At 36.7% G+C, this 16,658-nt stretch overlaps 1 protein-coding gene across 1 annotated transcript; it reads left to right on the forward strand.

Annotated features, from left to right (window-relative positions):
• Positions 1 to 9,755: 9,755 nt before the first annotated feature.
• LOC125869961 (uncharacterized) lies at positions 9,756 to 10,238 on the forward strand. The gene has a single exon (XM_049550344.1). It carries the CDS (start codon positions 9,756 to 9,758, stop codon positions 10,236 to 10,238), a length of 483 nt encoding a protein of 160 aa, XP_049406301.1.
• The last annotated feature ends 6,420 nt before the right edge of the window (positions 10,239 to 16,658 follow it).

A 16,658-nucleotide genomic window follows, 5' to 3' on the forward strand; every position in this document is an offset into this window, starting at 1 on the left:
CTGGGAAATTAATTAGGTTCTAACCATAATGACTTGACTACTTTTTGACTAATTGTTAAGAATTGTTGATTTGTTATGCCTTCTCAATGCCTTACTTGTTAAATTGCTATAAAATGTCAGTGCATTCATGTCATTTTCCGATATATGTATAGTATATTAAAGAACAATTTCTGCATAACTGCAGCTGGACTTTTTATACTCAACCCTTTTCCGGAATGATCGACAATTTATTGGTTCGCTATGTGTCCAATGGTTTGTCGTGAGTCCAGCCTAAGTTGTCTGCTTGGGTTTCCGATCGTTTAAAAGCCACTCTTAGTTAATTAGCGTAGAGCGAAACCAAATCCCAAATTTAGCTCATTTTGAACTAAGTTGACCCAACACCCAAGGAGTGTTGGGCCCATTAGAAGCCCGCCTTTTGTCTATTTGACCCATGGTCAATAAAAGACAATCATGCTTATGTGTTTAATTGAATTATGTATATGTCATTTTAAACAAATAAATTATCCAATAGGGGTGCGGGTAGCTTACATTTTCCTCTTTTTTTTGTAGGATGAATCCAATGTATGAACCCTTGAGGATCCGAATGGTGACCATACCCTATCCTTACCTCCAAGTTTGGTGGAAATTTATGAACAATGAAGACAAGAAAAAGGTTCAAAGACACATATGCCATCCCTCGTCACTAATGAAAATGGTGGCTTGTCCCGATTTGATTGGAACAATGGTGAAATTTTGGGACAGTGATAACATGATATTCCGATTCGGGGATATAGAACTGACTCTAACTATCGAGGAAGTTGTTGTTAGTTATGATAGTGTAAGCATGTGTAACAAAAGGAAGTGTAAACCCGATACTAATCTCCTTATTCCCAAAGTATGGGACCTTGACAAAATTAAAGAAGAACTTTCACTTTTCAAAGTCGAGTGGATGGAAAAGCTTCCCGGGCCAAACATTCCAGTTCAAAAGCTTTATTATCGATTTGGATGTGCAAGAGCTTTCGAAAAGTTCAAAGAAGAATTTGTCTCGGAGGAAAAATGGAAGGAAACACATCCTCTTAATTTTGCAATATGCCTACTTGGGACAATAGTATTTCTCCAAGGCCCAAACTACACTATCCATCCAAGTGTAGTAATTGTCACTTATGCCATCTTTAATGGGGTATACTACGGTTCGGCGGTCATGCACTACACTTTGGCGCTCATGACTCTGACCGACATTTACAGGGCTTTAGATAAGTGTCAAAGCGGCGAACGTTTCTTTGAATGATGCAACCTGATAATTCAATGGTGGATAATGAGACACTTGATCAAAGCCCATGACCCAGAAGAACCAGATCCCATGAGACGACCAAACAGACTTGAAACTCACGATCGGTGGGTGCAACTTAATCATTTCCACAGAACTGGAGGCCAAGAATTCTGGTATCCGAGACTTCAGGGGTTAAGAGAAGAAAATGTGCAGTGGTCAATCGAAAGCTTGGTAGTAACAAAACAAATAGTGATTCGAAGTGAAAAGACCCCCTACTTGATATTCGTCGGATTGAGAGGAACTCGACCGTATGCTCCAACTCGAGTCCTTAGACAACTAAGAGGAAAATAAGATCTTCCCCAAACCGTAGACATGAAAAGATTTGTGACGGATCACGAAAATGACCAACTCATTTTTTCTAAAAAGATACTTAAAACATGGAAGACTCTAAGGGTATTGGGTGAGCTGGTGCCGGACAGATTTCATCCTGAATGTTCTAAGGAGTACAAAGAATGGTTAAAGAAGAACCTCGCCGGAACGATCGAGCTTGGTCCAAATATCCCTCATGTTATTGCAGATGTTGGTGCTAAACATCAAGTTTGACTCCATCGACTCCAAGAGAAATATGATAATAATGAGTTGAATCATCAGCGCTGACATTCAGTAGACACCAAAGTCATAACTCAGTTGAAGCAAGAGCTACGAAGAGCAAGGCAATGCATGTCATAATTAGATGATAGCATGGAGAAACAAATCCAGTCCGTAGAGAGGTTCAGATATTAAGAAAGGGCCCGACTAACGACAGATCATTTGTGGGCAAATCGATATTCCATGTGGGAAGAAGTCAACATCGCCAAGAGGACCAGACTTGGTGAAGGATCAGAAACGACTTGAAGTTCATTATCATCCCCTTCGTGGGATTGCCTTTATATGTACTTATTTTGTCATTTACTTTTTTGAACTTGTTTACCATTTTGATGTTGTTAAACATTTTGTGAGGGATAATGAATCGGCATAAAAAGACATATACATCCTTCAATTCGATAGGCCCACCTTTGGCATAAAAGGTCACACGTTTAGGACGCGATATAAATTGTTTGTGTGGTACTTGATATAATTGCTTTGTGTTGTGATATGTCATTTTGTCTAAAAGCAGAATTAATCCACTCTTGTTCCTTAGACTACCCTAAGCATATATTAAATCCACAACAACAAAGTCCGTCCAAGCTACTCCTGAAGTGTTGTCTAAGTTTCTCAAAAAATACATAAACCCTTTAAAAATCTTCTAAATTTCCATCTCTCTGTCTGAGAAAGGTTAACTTGCTAGAATGTCTGGAAAAAGTTTTAGCACGCCAATGTCCATCATCGTTTTTGGTTAGTGGTGAAGAAACTGAAGAATCAATGTTTAAAAAATTGCCAAGACCAATTCAGACTACGCTTGGCCTGAATTCCCCGGAAGGATACGTAGGCAGCCTACTTAAGGCTCGGTTGCTATCCTGTAAATTTTTATTCTCCCTTTTCTTGAAGGATTCTGAAAGATTTCACCTAAAATATATGAGTGGAAGAAGTTAACAAGACTCTATGCAAGTTTACTTTCTTGATTAATTCAAATGACCTAACCAAAAAAAAAATCTTTCCATTTGAGCCATCCCTTTCACCCAAAATACATTCGTGGATTAATCTTCTTAAAGCAAAATGACAGTTATATGTTTATTCTTATATCAACTTATTTGTATTTCTCATTAGAAACAGTAACTAACATAACTACTTTTGAGTTGTTTTTTATTTATCAAGTAACTAGAACTGATCTGTGTTGAGAAACTGGCTGAGCATCCGTACTTCACGAGATCTAAAGTTCCTAAAGATTCCTTCTCGGACCAAAATCTATTGAAAGGAAGAGAAAAGATGACTGGATATGGTGAGAACATCGGTTTGAATGAGATCACAATAACAGACCCTATCATTGTTGAGCAAAATGAGTTGATTGCTCAATTGGCACAACAAATTGTTGAAATGAGGGCCGAGATGCATAGGACTCAGGAGTTGGCAAATTTAGCTATCACTACCAACACTCCTCTTCCAAACAATGAAAGATCTCCACTCCATTTCCCTACTCCTAATCCAACACCCGAACATTTCTCACACAATCCACCTACTGTTCCAGTCCAAAAGCCTTCCACCGTCGAATTAGACACAACTAACCAACATCATGCTAGCTCTTCCTACCAAATACCTCATCCTTTTCAAAGCCTAAATTCTAGTAACTCTCAAACATTCCCTTTTATGTACCAAACTCCTCCTCAAAACACTTCAAACCCACCTACTACTCTACCCCTACCTCCAAAAGCCACTTTTAATATTCCAATCCTCACAGAACTACATCGTCCCTACACTACATATCCTGAACCTGATCACTCTGAGGAGAAGGAAAAGGAGTAGAGGGTCAAAGAGAAAATGAATAATCAGAGCATGAAGGAAGAAATTATGAAACCTATGAAAGAGCTTCGTTACGCTCCAGATGTTTGGGGATAAACTACGAAGACTTGTGTATCCATCCAAACTTGGACCTTCCCAAGGGTTTTAAGGTTCCAAAGTTTGACACTTTTGGATGAATTGGGAACCCCTTAGCTCATTTAAGGGCGTATTGTGACCAACTCGTATAAGTTGGGAAAAATGAATCATTATTGATGCGGCTCTTTAGCCGAAGTTTGAACGAGAAGGCCTTGGAATGGTTCGCCTCCTGAGACATGAAACAATGGCCTAGTTGGAATGCTTTAGCTAAAGATTTTATTGAGATATTTGCTTATAATGTAGAGATCATTCCAGATTGATATTCTTTGGAAAAGATTAGGCAAAAATCCACCACAAACTACCGTGAATATGCATACAGGTGGAGGAAAAAGGTTGCCAGAGTTCAACCTCCCATGTCTAAAAAGGAGATCACTGAAGTATTTGTGCGCATCCAAGAGCCAGAATACTATGATAAAATGATATTGCTCATTGGAGAAAAATTTGCTGAGATAGTCAAAGTAGGTGAGACTATCGAAGATAGTCTTAAGACCGGAAATATTGCCTGTGTGGTAGCCCATGCTGGATCTTCGGGACTATTGAGGAAGAAAAGAGAGGACATGTCCTTTACTTCTCATGCGTTTGATGGAAGGACAAAAAGTTCAAGGTTAGCTCTAGAAAATCTTCACCCTCCAAAGTCTATCCCCCAGCTCCACAAAATCCCTACCTAATCTTCTATGTCCAACCAAATTTCCAAACTCCACCTCTTAATCTCCCAGCTCCACATTACCAAAATACCCCTCCAAACTATCAGACTTCATAATCAAATTACCGAACTCACCATACCCAAACACCAACACCTCCCTACCAAAATCCTTTAAATTACTGTCAGGTACCTCCACCTCCACAAAATAACTATGACCTTCCTCGTCCAAACTTTGAAAGGAAACCTCCCAGAATTTTCATTCCTCTCATTGTAAGTCGAACTAAGTTGTTCGAAAGATTGAAAGTTGTAGGCATGGTTCATCCTATCGAACCTAAACCTGTCAACACAAATTCTAAATTCTTTAGAGCTGATCAGATATATGTATACCACTCCAATAGTGCAGGACATACCACCGAAGATTGCATCAACCTGAAGCATACGATTCAAGACTTAATTGATCACAAGGTGATCACCCTTCAGACTGCCTCTCCTAATGTGCATAGTAATCCTCTATTGAATCATAGGGGAGGTAATATTAATATGATTGAAATAGAAGTGGATTGGAGTGCTACTAAGACGATAGTCCCATCAAATCTTGACAATCTTGAGAAGGCTGTAGCTTCTCTAAGCATAAGCAAGAAGCCCAAGTTCGTGATAATAACACCTCATTGAGCTTTTGTTTTGGGGTCAAAGAAGGGCCTTACTGAGAAAGAGTTTTGTGATAATGGCACCTCATCGAGATTTTACTTCAGTGCCAAAGGAATGCCTTACCAAGAAAAGGTTTGTGATCGAGACCGCTACCGCCCATGGTATGACTAGATCTGGTAGATGTTATACACCAGAAGAATTGGCTCAAGGAGGCCACAAGAGAGACCACCAGAAAAGGCCAATCAGTGAAGCTGAAGTCGGAGAGTTTTGGCGAAGGATGCAGCCTAAAGAGTATTCCATCATGAAACATTTAGAGAAGACACCTGCTCAAATTTCTGTGTGGGCATTATTGATGAGTTCACAGCAACACATGCATGCTTTGTTAAAGGCTTTGAATGAGACTCAAGTACTGATGGGTACAAATAGTGATAATCTCGTAGCCATGGTAAGCAAAGTCATCGGAGGCCATCGTGTTAGTTTTAGCGATGAAGAGTTCCCTTGTGAAGGGGTTATGCATAACAAAGCCTTGCATATCACAATCAAGTGTCAGTGTAATATTGTGAATCGTGTTCTTATAGATGATAGATCTGGCCTTTATTTTCCCATTGTCGACTCTCAAGCAATTGAATTTTGATCTTGGAAAGATTCGTCAGAACCAAGTCAATGTGAGAGCTTTCGATGGGGTCAAAGAGAAATATTGGGCGCTGTTAGTCTGGGTATTGAAGTTGGACCTACAAATTTAATTATCGAGTTCCAGGTGATGGACATCACCACTAGCTATAATCTTTTACTCGGAAGACCTTGGATTCATATGGTTGGGGATGTGACCTTTTCCCTCCACCAGTTGATGAAGTTTGTGTGGAACGATCACGAAGTAGTCATTCATGGTGAAGGAAGACATTCAAATGACTATGCCCCGATTATCTACGATGTGGCTAAAGGTTCTGACTTCTATGCAGTAGAGATAGTGAATGCTATCGGTGATGATTTGGCCTCACATCCCCTTATGCCTTCCATTTACAAGATGATAACCACTTTGATGTTGAGAAGTGGATTTGAACCTGGTTTTGGGTTGGGAAAATATTTGCAAGGTATCACTGAGCCTATTCAAATTTTCACAAAAGGTTCAACGTTTGTCCTGGGATACATCCTAATAGCAGACGATGAGATGAAAGCTTTGAGTAAGAAGGTGGTTGATTGGGAATTAGCCAAATCGGTACTTCATTTGTACCAGTCTTTTCCAATGCGAGAATATGCCAATAACGCTGGCCTCGGGAAGAGAATCAGGAATCTTTTTGAAGAATTTGATGCTGTGCTTGAGGAGATGATCGAGACATCTGGCATTCGAGATGCCAAACTAGAAGAGCAAGTGCCTAATTGGACATCCACATAACTCCTGGTTCCTCACTCGTCTTGGTAGACAAAGACATATCTATTTTGCTTATTTCTAAAATCGGTGGTAGTTTGAATGAGGCCTAAGATCCACCCTTTATGTTGTTTTACCTCTTTAAGCTTTAATTTTTCTCGTGATGTTTCAAAATGCAGATTGGCCTATGGTCATGGCCAATGTTTGTACTTTCTTTTAATCTAAATGAAAGCCTCCTCTATTTCATAAATCTATTTATTCACAACTTACTAATTTGTTTTAATTTTTTTATCTGACATGGCTTATTTATGATTTCAATAAAAATAACTTAAAACCTGCCAATATCATGTCATGTCATAAGCTGATTGAGCAAAATGAGATAGATGAGAATGAGTTCAAGGAATATGATGAAGAGATCGTGGTTCCGGAACACCTCCAAGAAGAATTGAAACAGTTTGAGAATCAGGAGAAGCCAAACTTAGAAGAGACTAAGACCATGAACCTGGGAGACGAAGAAAGTGTTAAAGAAACCAGGATCTGTGTCCATCTCACAGAAACTCAGAAAGAAGTTCTCATCAGTTTACTTAAGCAGTACATCGACATATTTTCTTGGTCCTATGATGATATGCTCGGATTGAGCACAAATATTGTTTCTCACAAGTTGCCGATCAATCCAGATTTCAGTCTGGTAAAGCAGAAAACTCGGAAGTTCAAGCTAAATTTGAGTTTGAGAATCAAAGAAGAAGTTACCAAACAGATTCAAGCCAAAGTTGTGGAGGTTACTAAATATCCAACTTGGTTAGCCAATATTGTTCCAGTGCCTAAGAAAGATGATAAAATTAGAATATGTGTTGATTATAGAGATCTCAATAAAGCTAGTCCCAAAGACAATTTTCCATTACTGAATATCCACATTCTCATCAACAACTGTGCTAAGCATGAAATGCAATCATATGTGAATTGCTTTGCGGGTTACCATCAGATTTTGATGGATGAAAAAAATGCTGAAAAGACAACTTTCATTACACCTTGGGGTGTTTATCCTTACTGGGTAATACCATTTGGTCTTAAGAATATCGGAGCCATATACATGAGAGCCATGGCGGCTATCTTCCATGATATGATCCATAAGGAAATTGAAGTGTATGCGGATGACGAAATCATCAAGATCCGCAAGAGTTTAGATCACTTGACCCATTTGAGAAAGTTCTTTGATTGGTTACGTCAATACAACTTGAAGCTGAATCCCGCTAAATGTGCTTTTGAAGTACCCGCTAGTAAATTATTGTGTTTCATAGTTAGTAAAAGAGGCATTGAGCTTGATCCTACCAAAGTCAAGGTGATTCAGGATTTACCGCCTTTGAAGTCTAAGAAAGAAGTTATAAGTTTCCTAGAAAGATTGAACTACATCAGTCGATGCATAGCTCAATCCACAGTAGTTTGTGAGCCTATCTTTAAGTTGTTGAAAAAAGATGTACTGACGGTGTGAACCAAAGAGTGTCAAAAAGCTTTCAATACTATCAAAGATTATTTGGCAAATCCACCAGTATTGGTACCTCCGCGAGAAGGAAGTCCATTGTTACTATACTTGTCCATCTCAGAGAATGCATTCGCGTGTGTATTAGGACAGCATGATGAAACTGGAAAGCAGAAATGCGCGATCTACTATCTTAGCAAGAAGTTTCCTCCATATAAGTCTCGGTACACTCTATTGGAAAGAACATGATGTGCTTTGACTTAGATCTCCCAAAAGCTGATGCATTTTTTGTCTTCATATATATCTTATTTCCAAAATGGATCCATTGACGTATATTTTCCAGAAAGCTATGCCAATTGTAAAATTGGCGAAATGGTAGATGCTTCTGAGCGAGTTTGATATTGTGTATGTTACTCAAAAAGCGGTAAAAGGACAGCATTAGCCGATCATCTTGTAGAAAATTCAATCGATGAAGAATATGAACCGCTCAAAACATATTTCCGTGACGAAGATGTATTGTTCATAGGAGAAAGCATTTTTGAGTCATACCCTGGTTGGAGGGTATTCTTTGATGGAGCGGTGACTTATAATGGAGCTGAAATTGGAGCGGTTCTAATATCGAAATCTGGTCAACATTACCCTGTGTCGGCTAAACTTCAATTTCATTGCACCAATAATATGGCAGAGTACGAGGCTTGGTTCTTGGCATAATGTTAGCCATCGACATGAATGTGTAAGAGTTGCTCGTAATTGGAGATTCAGACTTGTTAATTCACCAGGTTCAAGGGGAATGGGCCGTGAAGATTCCAAAAATTGTATCATATGTACAATTGGTGCAAAGATTGTGCAAAAGATGTCGAAAGATAGAGTTTATGCACACTCCAAGGTTGCAAAATGAATTTTCCCTATGCTCTTGCCCCTATCTCCTCTATGATCAAGCATCCAGATCAGAATTACATTGATCATTTGGAGATAGATTTAAAGGAACAACCCGCTCATTGCTCGCATGTCGAGTCGGAACCAGACGAAAAGCCTTGGTATTATGATATAAAAAAGTACCTAGAGACTGGAATTTATCTAGAAGATGCGACATCCAATCAAAAGAAGGCAATACATCGATTGGCTAACAATTTCTTTCCAAGTGGGGAAATCCTTTATAGGAGGACTCCAGATTTGGGACTCCTCAGGTGCGTAGATTCCATGGAAGCTACAAGACTTCTGGAAGAGGTACATGCTGGAGTTTGTGGACCTCATATGAACAGGTTTACTTTGGCAAAGAAAATCCTTCAAGCTGGTTATTTTTGGATGACTATGGAGCATGGTTATTGTAGATTTGTGCAAAAGTGTCATAAATGTCAATTACATAGTGATTTGATCCGAGTACCCACCTCACAAACTTAATGCTATGGGATCGCCTTGGCCATTCGTGGCCTGGGGCATGGATGTCATTGGCCCAATTGAGTCAGTCGCCTCTAATTGACATAAATTTATTTTGGTTGCCATTGATTACTTCACCAAGTGGGTGGAAGCAAATTCTTATAAATATGTGACGAAGAAGGTAGTAGCTGATTTCATTCGTAACAACTTGATATGTCGATTTGGACTAACTGATTCCATTATTACAGACAATGATGCAAACCTCAACAGTCATTTAATGAAGGAGATATGTGAGCAATTCAAGATTACTCACCAAAATTCGACTGCTTATCGTCCTTAAATGAATGGAGTTGTAGAAGTTGCCAATAAGAACATCAAAAAGATTTTGAGAAAGATTATTGATAATCACAGAGGTTAACATGAGATGTTACCATATGCTTTGTTGGGATACCGAACAACCGTTAGAACATCAATTGGAGCAACTCTATACTTGCTAGTATATGGGACAAAAGCAGTGATACCTGCTGAAGTTGAAATACCTTCATTGAGGGTCAATCAGGAAGCCAAACTGAGCAATGTTGATTGGGTTCGTAATCGGATTGAACATTTAGCCTTAATTGATGAAAAGAGGATGACCGATGTTTGTCATGACCGATTATATCAACAGAGAATGATTCGTGCTTTCAACAAAAAAGTGAGATCTCGAACATTTGAAGAAGGACAATTGGTCCTCAAACGCATCTTCCCCCATCAAGATGAGTATAAGGAAAAATTTGCACCCAATTGGCAAGGACCATACATGGTTCGTAAAGTGTTATCTGGAGGTGCCTTGATCCTGTCAGAGATGGATGACCAAGAGTGGCCAAAACCAATCAACTCAGATGTTGTCAAGAGATACTACATCTGAAGATTAGTTTTTCTCTCATCACTTTCCTTGTAATCGTATCATTTGCTTGTAATTGCTTATGTCAAGTTCTTATATCCTTGTATTGAACTACGTCTGACTTGAATTCTCAAAAATGAGATACGTAGGCGGCCTATGTTAGCCTCAGTCATTTTATTATTAAAATATCCTATTTCTTTTATTCCCAAAAAGGAAACTCCGTTTTACCTGATTCATGCCTCAACGGGATACGTAGGTGCCACAACGGCTCGGTCATACACCTCATAAAATTTCCATTTCCCTTAATAATGGAAACTGGGGCAGAATTTTTGAGATGAGCTAAAAAATTCTAAAGATCATTCGTCAGCAAGACAAGATTGAGCATGCATTAGAAAAAGGCAACTGGGATAGAATTTTTGAGAAGATCTCAAAAATTCCGCAAGTCTTCCTACCAAAGACTTGAGAAATTCCAAGACATTTCACTGGGGCAAAATTTTTTAGAAGATCTCAAAAATTCTTTCAAGTATTGTCATAAGTTCAAAGTTAACGACAAGTAATCTCCAGCGTGATCAGAAGCACATGAACCCTAATCTCTCAGAAATTCAAAGTCAAACTTCAATTATCTTCTGATTTCCCCAGCTTAAAAGGAATTTTAGATTGGATATATTGAAACTTGAATTGAAGTGTTCACTTAAGCTTTAATGTAACATGACACTTGGCAGTGACCTTCATCAAATTACTTTTCAAAAATCTATTTTTCTTAGAACTTTATACATGTGCCAAATATTTGGTCTAAAATATAGATCTATCTTATGTCTATCAAGAAGCAGGAAGCTAGAAGCACTCAACCAAAGATATCAAGAAGAAGAGCAAGCAATCAAAGAAGTCAACTCAGATTAGTTCATTTAAAACTAATAAATTTTTGTGGATGCAAGTTTACAAGAATATCAAGAGATTATTATGTTCGACAAATATGGGAAAGTCAGAAGAGCAAAAGCGCCCAAGAATATCTAGTCACATCGATACTAGATACAGTGATGTGCATTGCCGAAAGGCCATTCAATGTTATATTATCGGGGGTGATACTATCATTACCAAGAGGGCCATCCATATTATATTGTTAGATGTGATAATATCATTGCCGAAAGGGTCATCTATTTCATATTATCAAAGATGGTAATATCATTGCCAAGAGGGCCATCCATATTATATTATCAAAGGTGATAATATCATTGTCGAGAGGGCCATCAACATTTTATTACCAAAGGTGGTAATATCATTGTCGAGAGGGCCATCCATTGCATATTATCAAAGATGGTAACATCATTGCCGAGAGAGCCATCAACATTATATTAATAAAGGTTATTATATCATTACCGAGAGGGTCATCCATTTATTTACCAAAAATGGCGATATTATTGCCGAAAGGGCCACGAACATATAACAACATATCAAGTCATCATATACCGTGTCAACACTGGACGAGGCTGAAGTTTGAGAAGTATATTATAAATCACATCAAACTTTGGACATGTGCCTCATTTGCTCTACGTCAAAGTCGGAAGAGGATAACGTTGAAGGATATTTGTAAGTCACATCGATACCAGATACAGTGATGTGCATTGCCGAAAGGCCATTCCATATTATATTATCGGAGGCGATATTGTCATTGCCAAGAGGGCAATCCATATTATATTGTTAGACGTGATAATATCATTGCCGACAGGGACATCAACATTATGTTACAAAAGGTGATAATATCATTGCCGAGAGGGTCATCCATTTCATATTATCAAAGATGGTAATATCATTGCCGAAAGGGCAATCCATATTATATTATCAAAGGTGATAATATCATTGCTAAGAGGGCAATCAACAATTTATTACCAAAGGTGGTAATATCATTGCCGAGAGGGCCATCCATTTCATATTATCAAATATAGTAACATCATTGTCGAGAGAGCCATCAACATTATATTAATAAATGGTATTATACCATTACCGAGAGGGTCATCCATTTATTTACCAAAAGAGGCGATATTATTGCCAAAAGGGCCGCAAACATATAACAACATATTAAGTCATCATATATCGTGCCAACACTGGACGAGGCTGAAGTTTGAGAAGTATATTATAAATTACATCAAACTTTGGACAGGTGCCTCGTTTACTCTACATCAAAATCGGAGGAGGCTGGCATGCCAACTCTTTATAGAGAACATCCGAGAGGATGTATTCTCAATTAAATCACAGGTGCAGACGTCAACAAAAAGGACGCAACACCACATGGAACTTTTCTTAGCAGCGAACTGGGACATAGTTCGAAGAAGGGTATCAAACTCTTAGTACGCGAGTTGAGGAGCAACTTCCACCACAATCAAACCACACCCCTATTAGAAGGCATGTGAGTTTTTCTTTGGGTTTATCGGTTTCAATTTCGCATCCGAAAAACTTTTTACTCTCACTGGAGGAAAATCAATCTGAGTGACAATACACGAAGAGCTTTGGAAAGTATGTTCGTGTAAGTTCTTAATTATGGGTGTGAAGTGCACCACATTCATGGCTAAGAGGTTGCAAGCCTCTTTTTCATACTCGTCTTGTCACTCCTCCAGAACCAAAGGTTATCTTACATAATAGACTTCCTTTTCAATCGATCGAGTCGAACAACAAACAACCTGATTCCTTGACTTGAAGGATATGTAGGAGGGCTCAATATTGAAAACTCGGTAGTATTCCAACATTCTCTCTTAAATCTTATTCCCAAGCATTTCGGTCTCTTCATAATTCGACATCGGGTTAGGTTTCAAATTCTTTCATAATCGTGCGTCAAATCAAGCATATCGAACTACAAGTGGCCAGAATTCTCATGTAACTTGAGATATGTAGGAAACTCAATGTTAGGGTCCGGCTATAATTCCTCAAAAATCCATATCGAGCCTTTCTTTTAAAGAGATGAAAGTGGGTTCAGTCAAAATTGAATTCGTCAATCTTCTTTGGCCAGGTTCTCTTTCATCGACCCTACGCATAGAATGGGGCAGTTATTGATACCCAATTTTGACCCTATGCAATTCGAGTTAACTATCGAGCTTCTTCAATTTCAAACAATTTGAAATAATCGTCTTTGAAAAATCTTTAAAAATATATATATTTTAAAATCTCTTTCTAATTAGTTTTGGTTAGTATTTTTCAGAAATAATTATATAATTTTACATGTTGATTTATATAATTCTCATCTTTTATATAAATATTTAATAAATAGCCTAAAAATAATGTTTTGCATAATTACGCATTTATTTCTTTGAATTAGTGAATTATATAATTTTGTATAATTAGTTCTCTATTTTAAGTAATGAATAAGTCTTGATAATTATTTTATCTTGTTTAAATTAAGAAGTCCAAATAATTAATCGATAGTTATTCATCTTATTTTAATTTTGGCCGAATTAGTTATTTCACTCAATTTGGCTATATCTAAATTTAATTTGATTAGAACAACAATTAAAGTGGTCAAATTTTAAATAAAAAAGGCTCATCCCTTTGTTCTTTAACACCTACACACATATACATATATTTACATATACAAACATCTATGCATATATCCAATTCTCACGCTCTCACACTCTCTTTCTCCTTTTTCAACAGTCACGCACGCCTCTCACCCCTTTCTTCTTCCCAAAGACGCAAAAGTCAAGAGAAGAACCCTAGTTCTTTGTCCGCCTGTTGACACCCAATTTTGGCTCTCCACATATAATAATAATAATAATAATAACAACAACAACAACAACAATAATAATAATAATAATAATAATAATAATAATAATAATAAATAAAAAAATATATATGTTATGATTTTTTTTATAGGAATACAAAAAAATTAATTATTTATTTGACTTGATAAATTTATTTCTTAAAAGTTATTTCTTATAAAATATTATATTACCACTTACTTTCTCATTTTTTAAATAAATGTTGTTCTTCCTAAGAAATAAATCTATTGTGGTTCAAATATAATTCCTTTCGTCGCAATAGATATTTTTCGTACATTTATTAAAATTAGAAAGCTTAGTTAATGGATGATTTACTAATTTATATTAATTTAATTTTAAGAGTGACTAATTTTATCAAATAAGCTAATCTTGCAAAATAATTATCACTTATGGCTATTTAATAAAGAAAGTAGTTATAATTTAAATGAATTTAATTTGAGCAAATTTGGCAATCCAAGTCTTATTAAACCGGCCAATCCATGTATGCCACGTAGGCGAGCACATGGATTGTGCTTCTTTAGATTTGATCTCAGCCTTACAATCTAATCTAACGGCCTTAATTAATTCNTCAGAACAAGATTTGTTGACTTTGACCGAGAGAAATCTCACCAAAATCTTATGCGGATCAAGAGATATCACATTGAATCCGGATTTTCGAAGTAGGTTCTCCTCTTGCTTGTTTTTCCTTCCATTCTCTTCATCAATCTCTCATCTCCCGCTCAAACGACTATTTGAATTCAAACCTTTATTTTTACTATAAATACATGGTATTGGTGCCATTTAGAAAACACGGACATAAGATTGAAATTTGAAAGTTGGAGAATAGTATTCTCTGAAATCGAACCCACGAAGGTTTGAGCCTCAGAATTTTGATTTCTTTCAAGTTCTTTTGTTCATCTGTTGGTGGTGGTTAGTGGTCGTAGGAACGTCTTCAGCTCGTTGTCTCAGTTCTCTGCCCTCCATAAGGTAACACTTATTACTCTCGTATCTATTATGATTCTAAATTTGGCGACTGTTTGATTTCTTTTTTTTTTTAAACTTGTGTAAAGTCCTGAGATGTTAGGTTTTACAGCATTTGATTGACTAATGGTTAAGAATCAGTAATGTAGTTGATTAACTAATTCAAATGCTCTTTCAATTCAAACTTCGTGACTTCGATTAGTGTTGAGATGTTTCCTCCCTATTAAGTTCCCCCCATTTATTTCAATTTGATACCCGTGTTTAATTTCACTATGTTGTTCGTGGATCGTAGTTCAGTTTTAATTTTTTTCGACTACTTTTTACGATATTTCCTTATTTGATTCTTGCATAAGGTTGAACAGTAGTGTTAGGCTTACTTAATGATAGTGTCACGATATTAAACATGATTCAATTTCATTTTTTTTCTCAAGCTCTAGGTTAGATTGGAGTCACGAACAAAAGTTCATCATTCAAAGTCATTTTACTCTTTTCTTGCTGGATTTCTGGATTTTTTTTGTGAACTAGATGTTGTTATGGGTTGTTTCCCTCGTCTTAGCATTATTTCCATTCATTATTAAGCGGCAGTGAATATGATTCAGAAACTGATTAACAGATAGAATGTTTCTAGTTCTCGTCAAGTCGCCTTGTGTTTATTTTGTCCCTTTGTTATTCCTCATCCTAATTTGCCTACTTGAACATTGTTGAACCTATTTTGCCTATACCTTACTCTATTTTCAAACACCAGGCCATTTGTTGTTTGATATTGATTGTCATTATCTTTAAATAGGTGTAGAATCTCAGAATCAGTTAATTTGGCAGTAGTACTTTGTCTTATTTTTTCTTTCTGGAGTCAACAACCCCATTTTTCCATTCTCTGATTTCATTATTCGCTCATTGCTTAGCATGACATGTTTGATCAAGTCTATGCCTTCATTTTGCCTAAAAAATGTGTTTAAAAGTTGTTTACCACTTACGGTTGATCTAGTGTCAAAAAGTGGAGTTATGTTATTTTCCAAATTTTAGCTTGTTTCAGTTCTTGTTTTTCTTTCAAGTTTACTGTCTACCTTACTTATTGCGATTGTTTAGCCTTTAATTATTTACGTTAAGTTTATAATTCTCATATTAGTTAATGTTCAGGTAATAAGACATGATGCATTGAGTCCTTTCTGTTTGTTGTCCTTACCCCTTGCATTAAAGTAACGTTAGTTTGAATAACTTTAAAGTACCCTTCATTAGCATCATCCAAGTTCCTTGCATTACGTATGGGTTAGTTTACGTCTTTAAATTGATCATGAGTTGATAAAATATTTAATAGTTAAAAGTGTTGTGGTATTCGATTATTTAAGATTCCTTGAGGCCACCTATTTGTTAAAAATGGAATTGTTGGGGGTAATTTCGCTCAATATTGATTGGGTGTGTTTATTTTATTTTTATACATACTCTAAATTCTTTAGTTGCTTTTTATACAATATAGTATTATGATTCTTTTTTTTTTGAACTAATTCGTGATTGTGACATAACAGATTAGTTTCTCTGTTTGTTTTGATTGAATCATGAAATAACTTTAGTAATCAAGTTCATTTGCTAACAACAAATATAGTGTAAGCTTACATGATTTGCATATCTTGATATACTCATTTAGCTGGTCACATTTTAGCTTGAAACATTTACATAGATTTGGGTGATATTGCCATCTCTTTGAAAGCTCGTTAATTGA

Source organism: Solanum stenotomum, chromosome 7 (genome assembly GCF_019186545.1).
Source record: "Solanum stenotomum isolate F172 chromosome 7, ASM1918654v1, whole genome shotgun sequence".
Taxonomy (NCBI): Eukaryota; Viridiplantae; Streptophyta; class Magnoliopsida; order Solanales; family Solanaceae; genus Solanum; species Solanum stenotomum.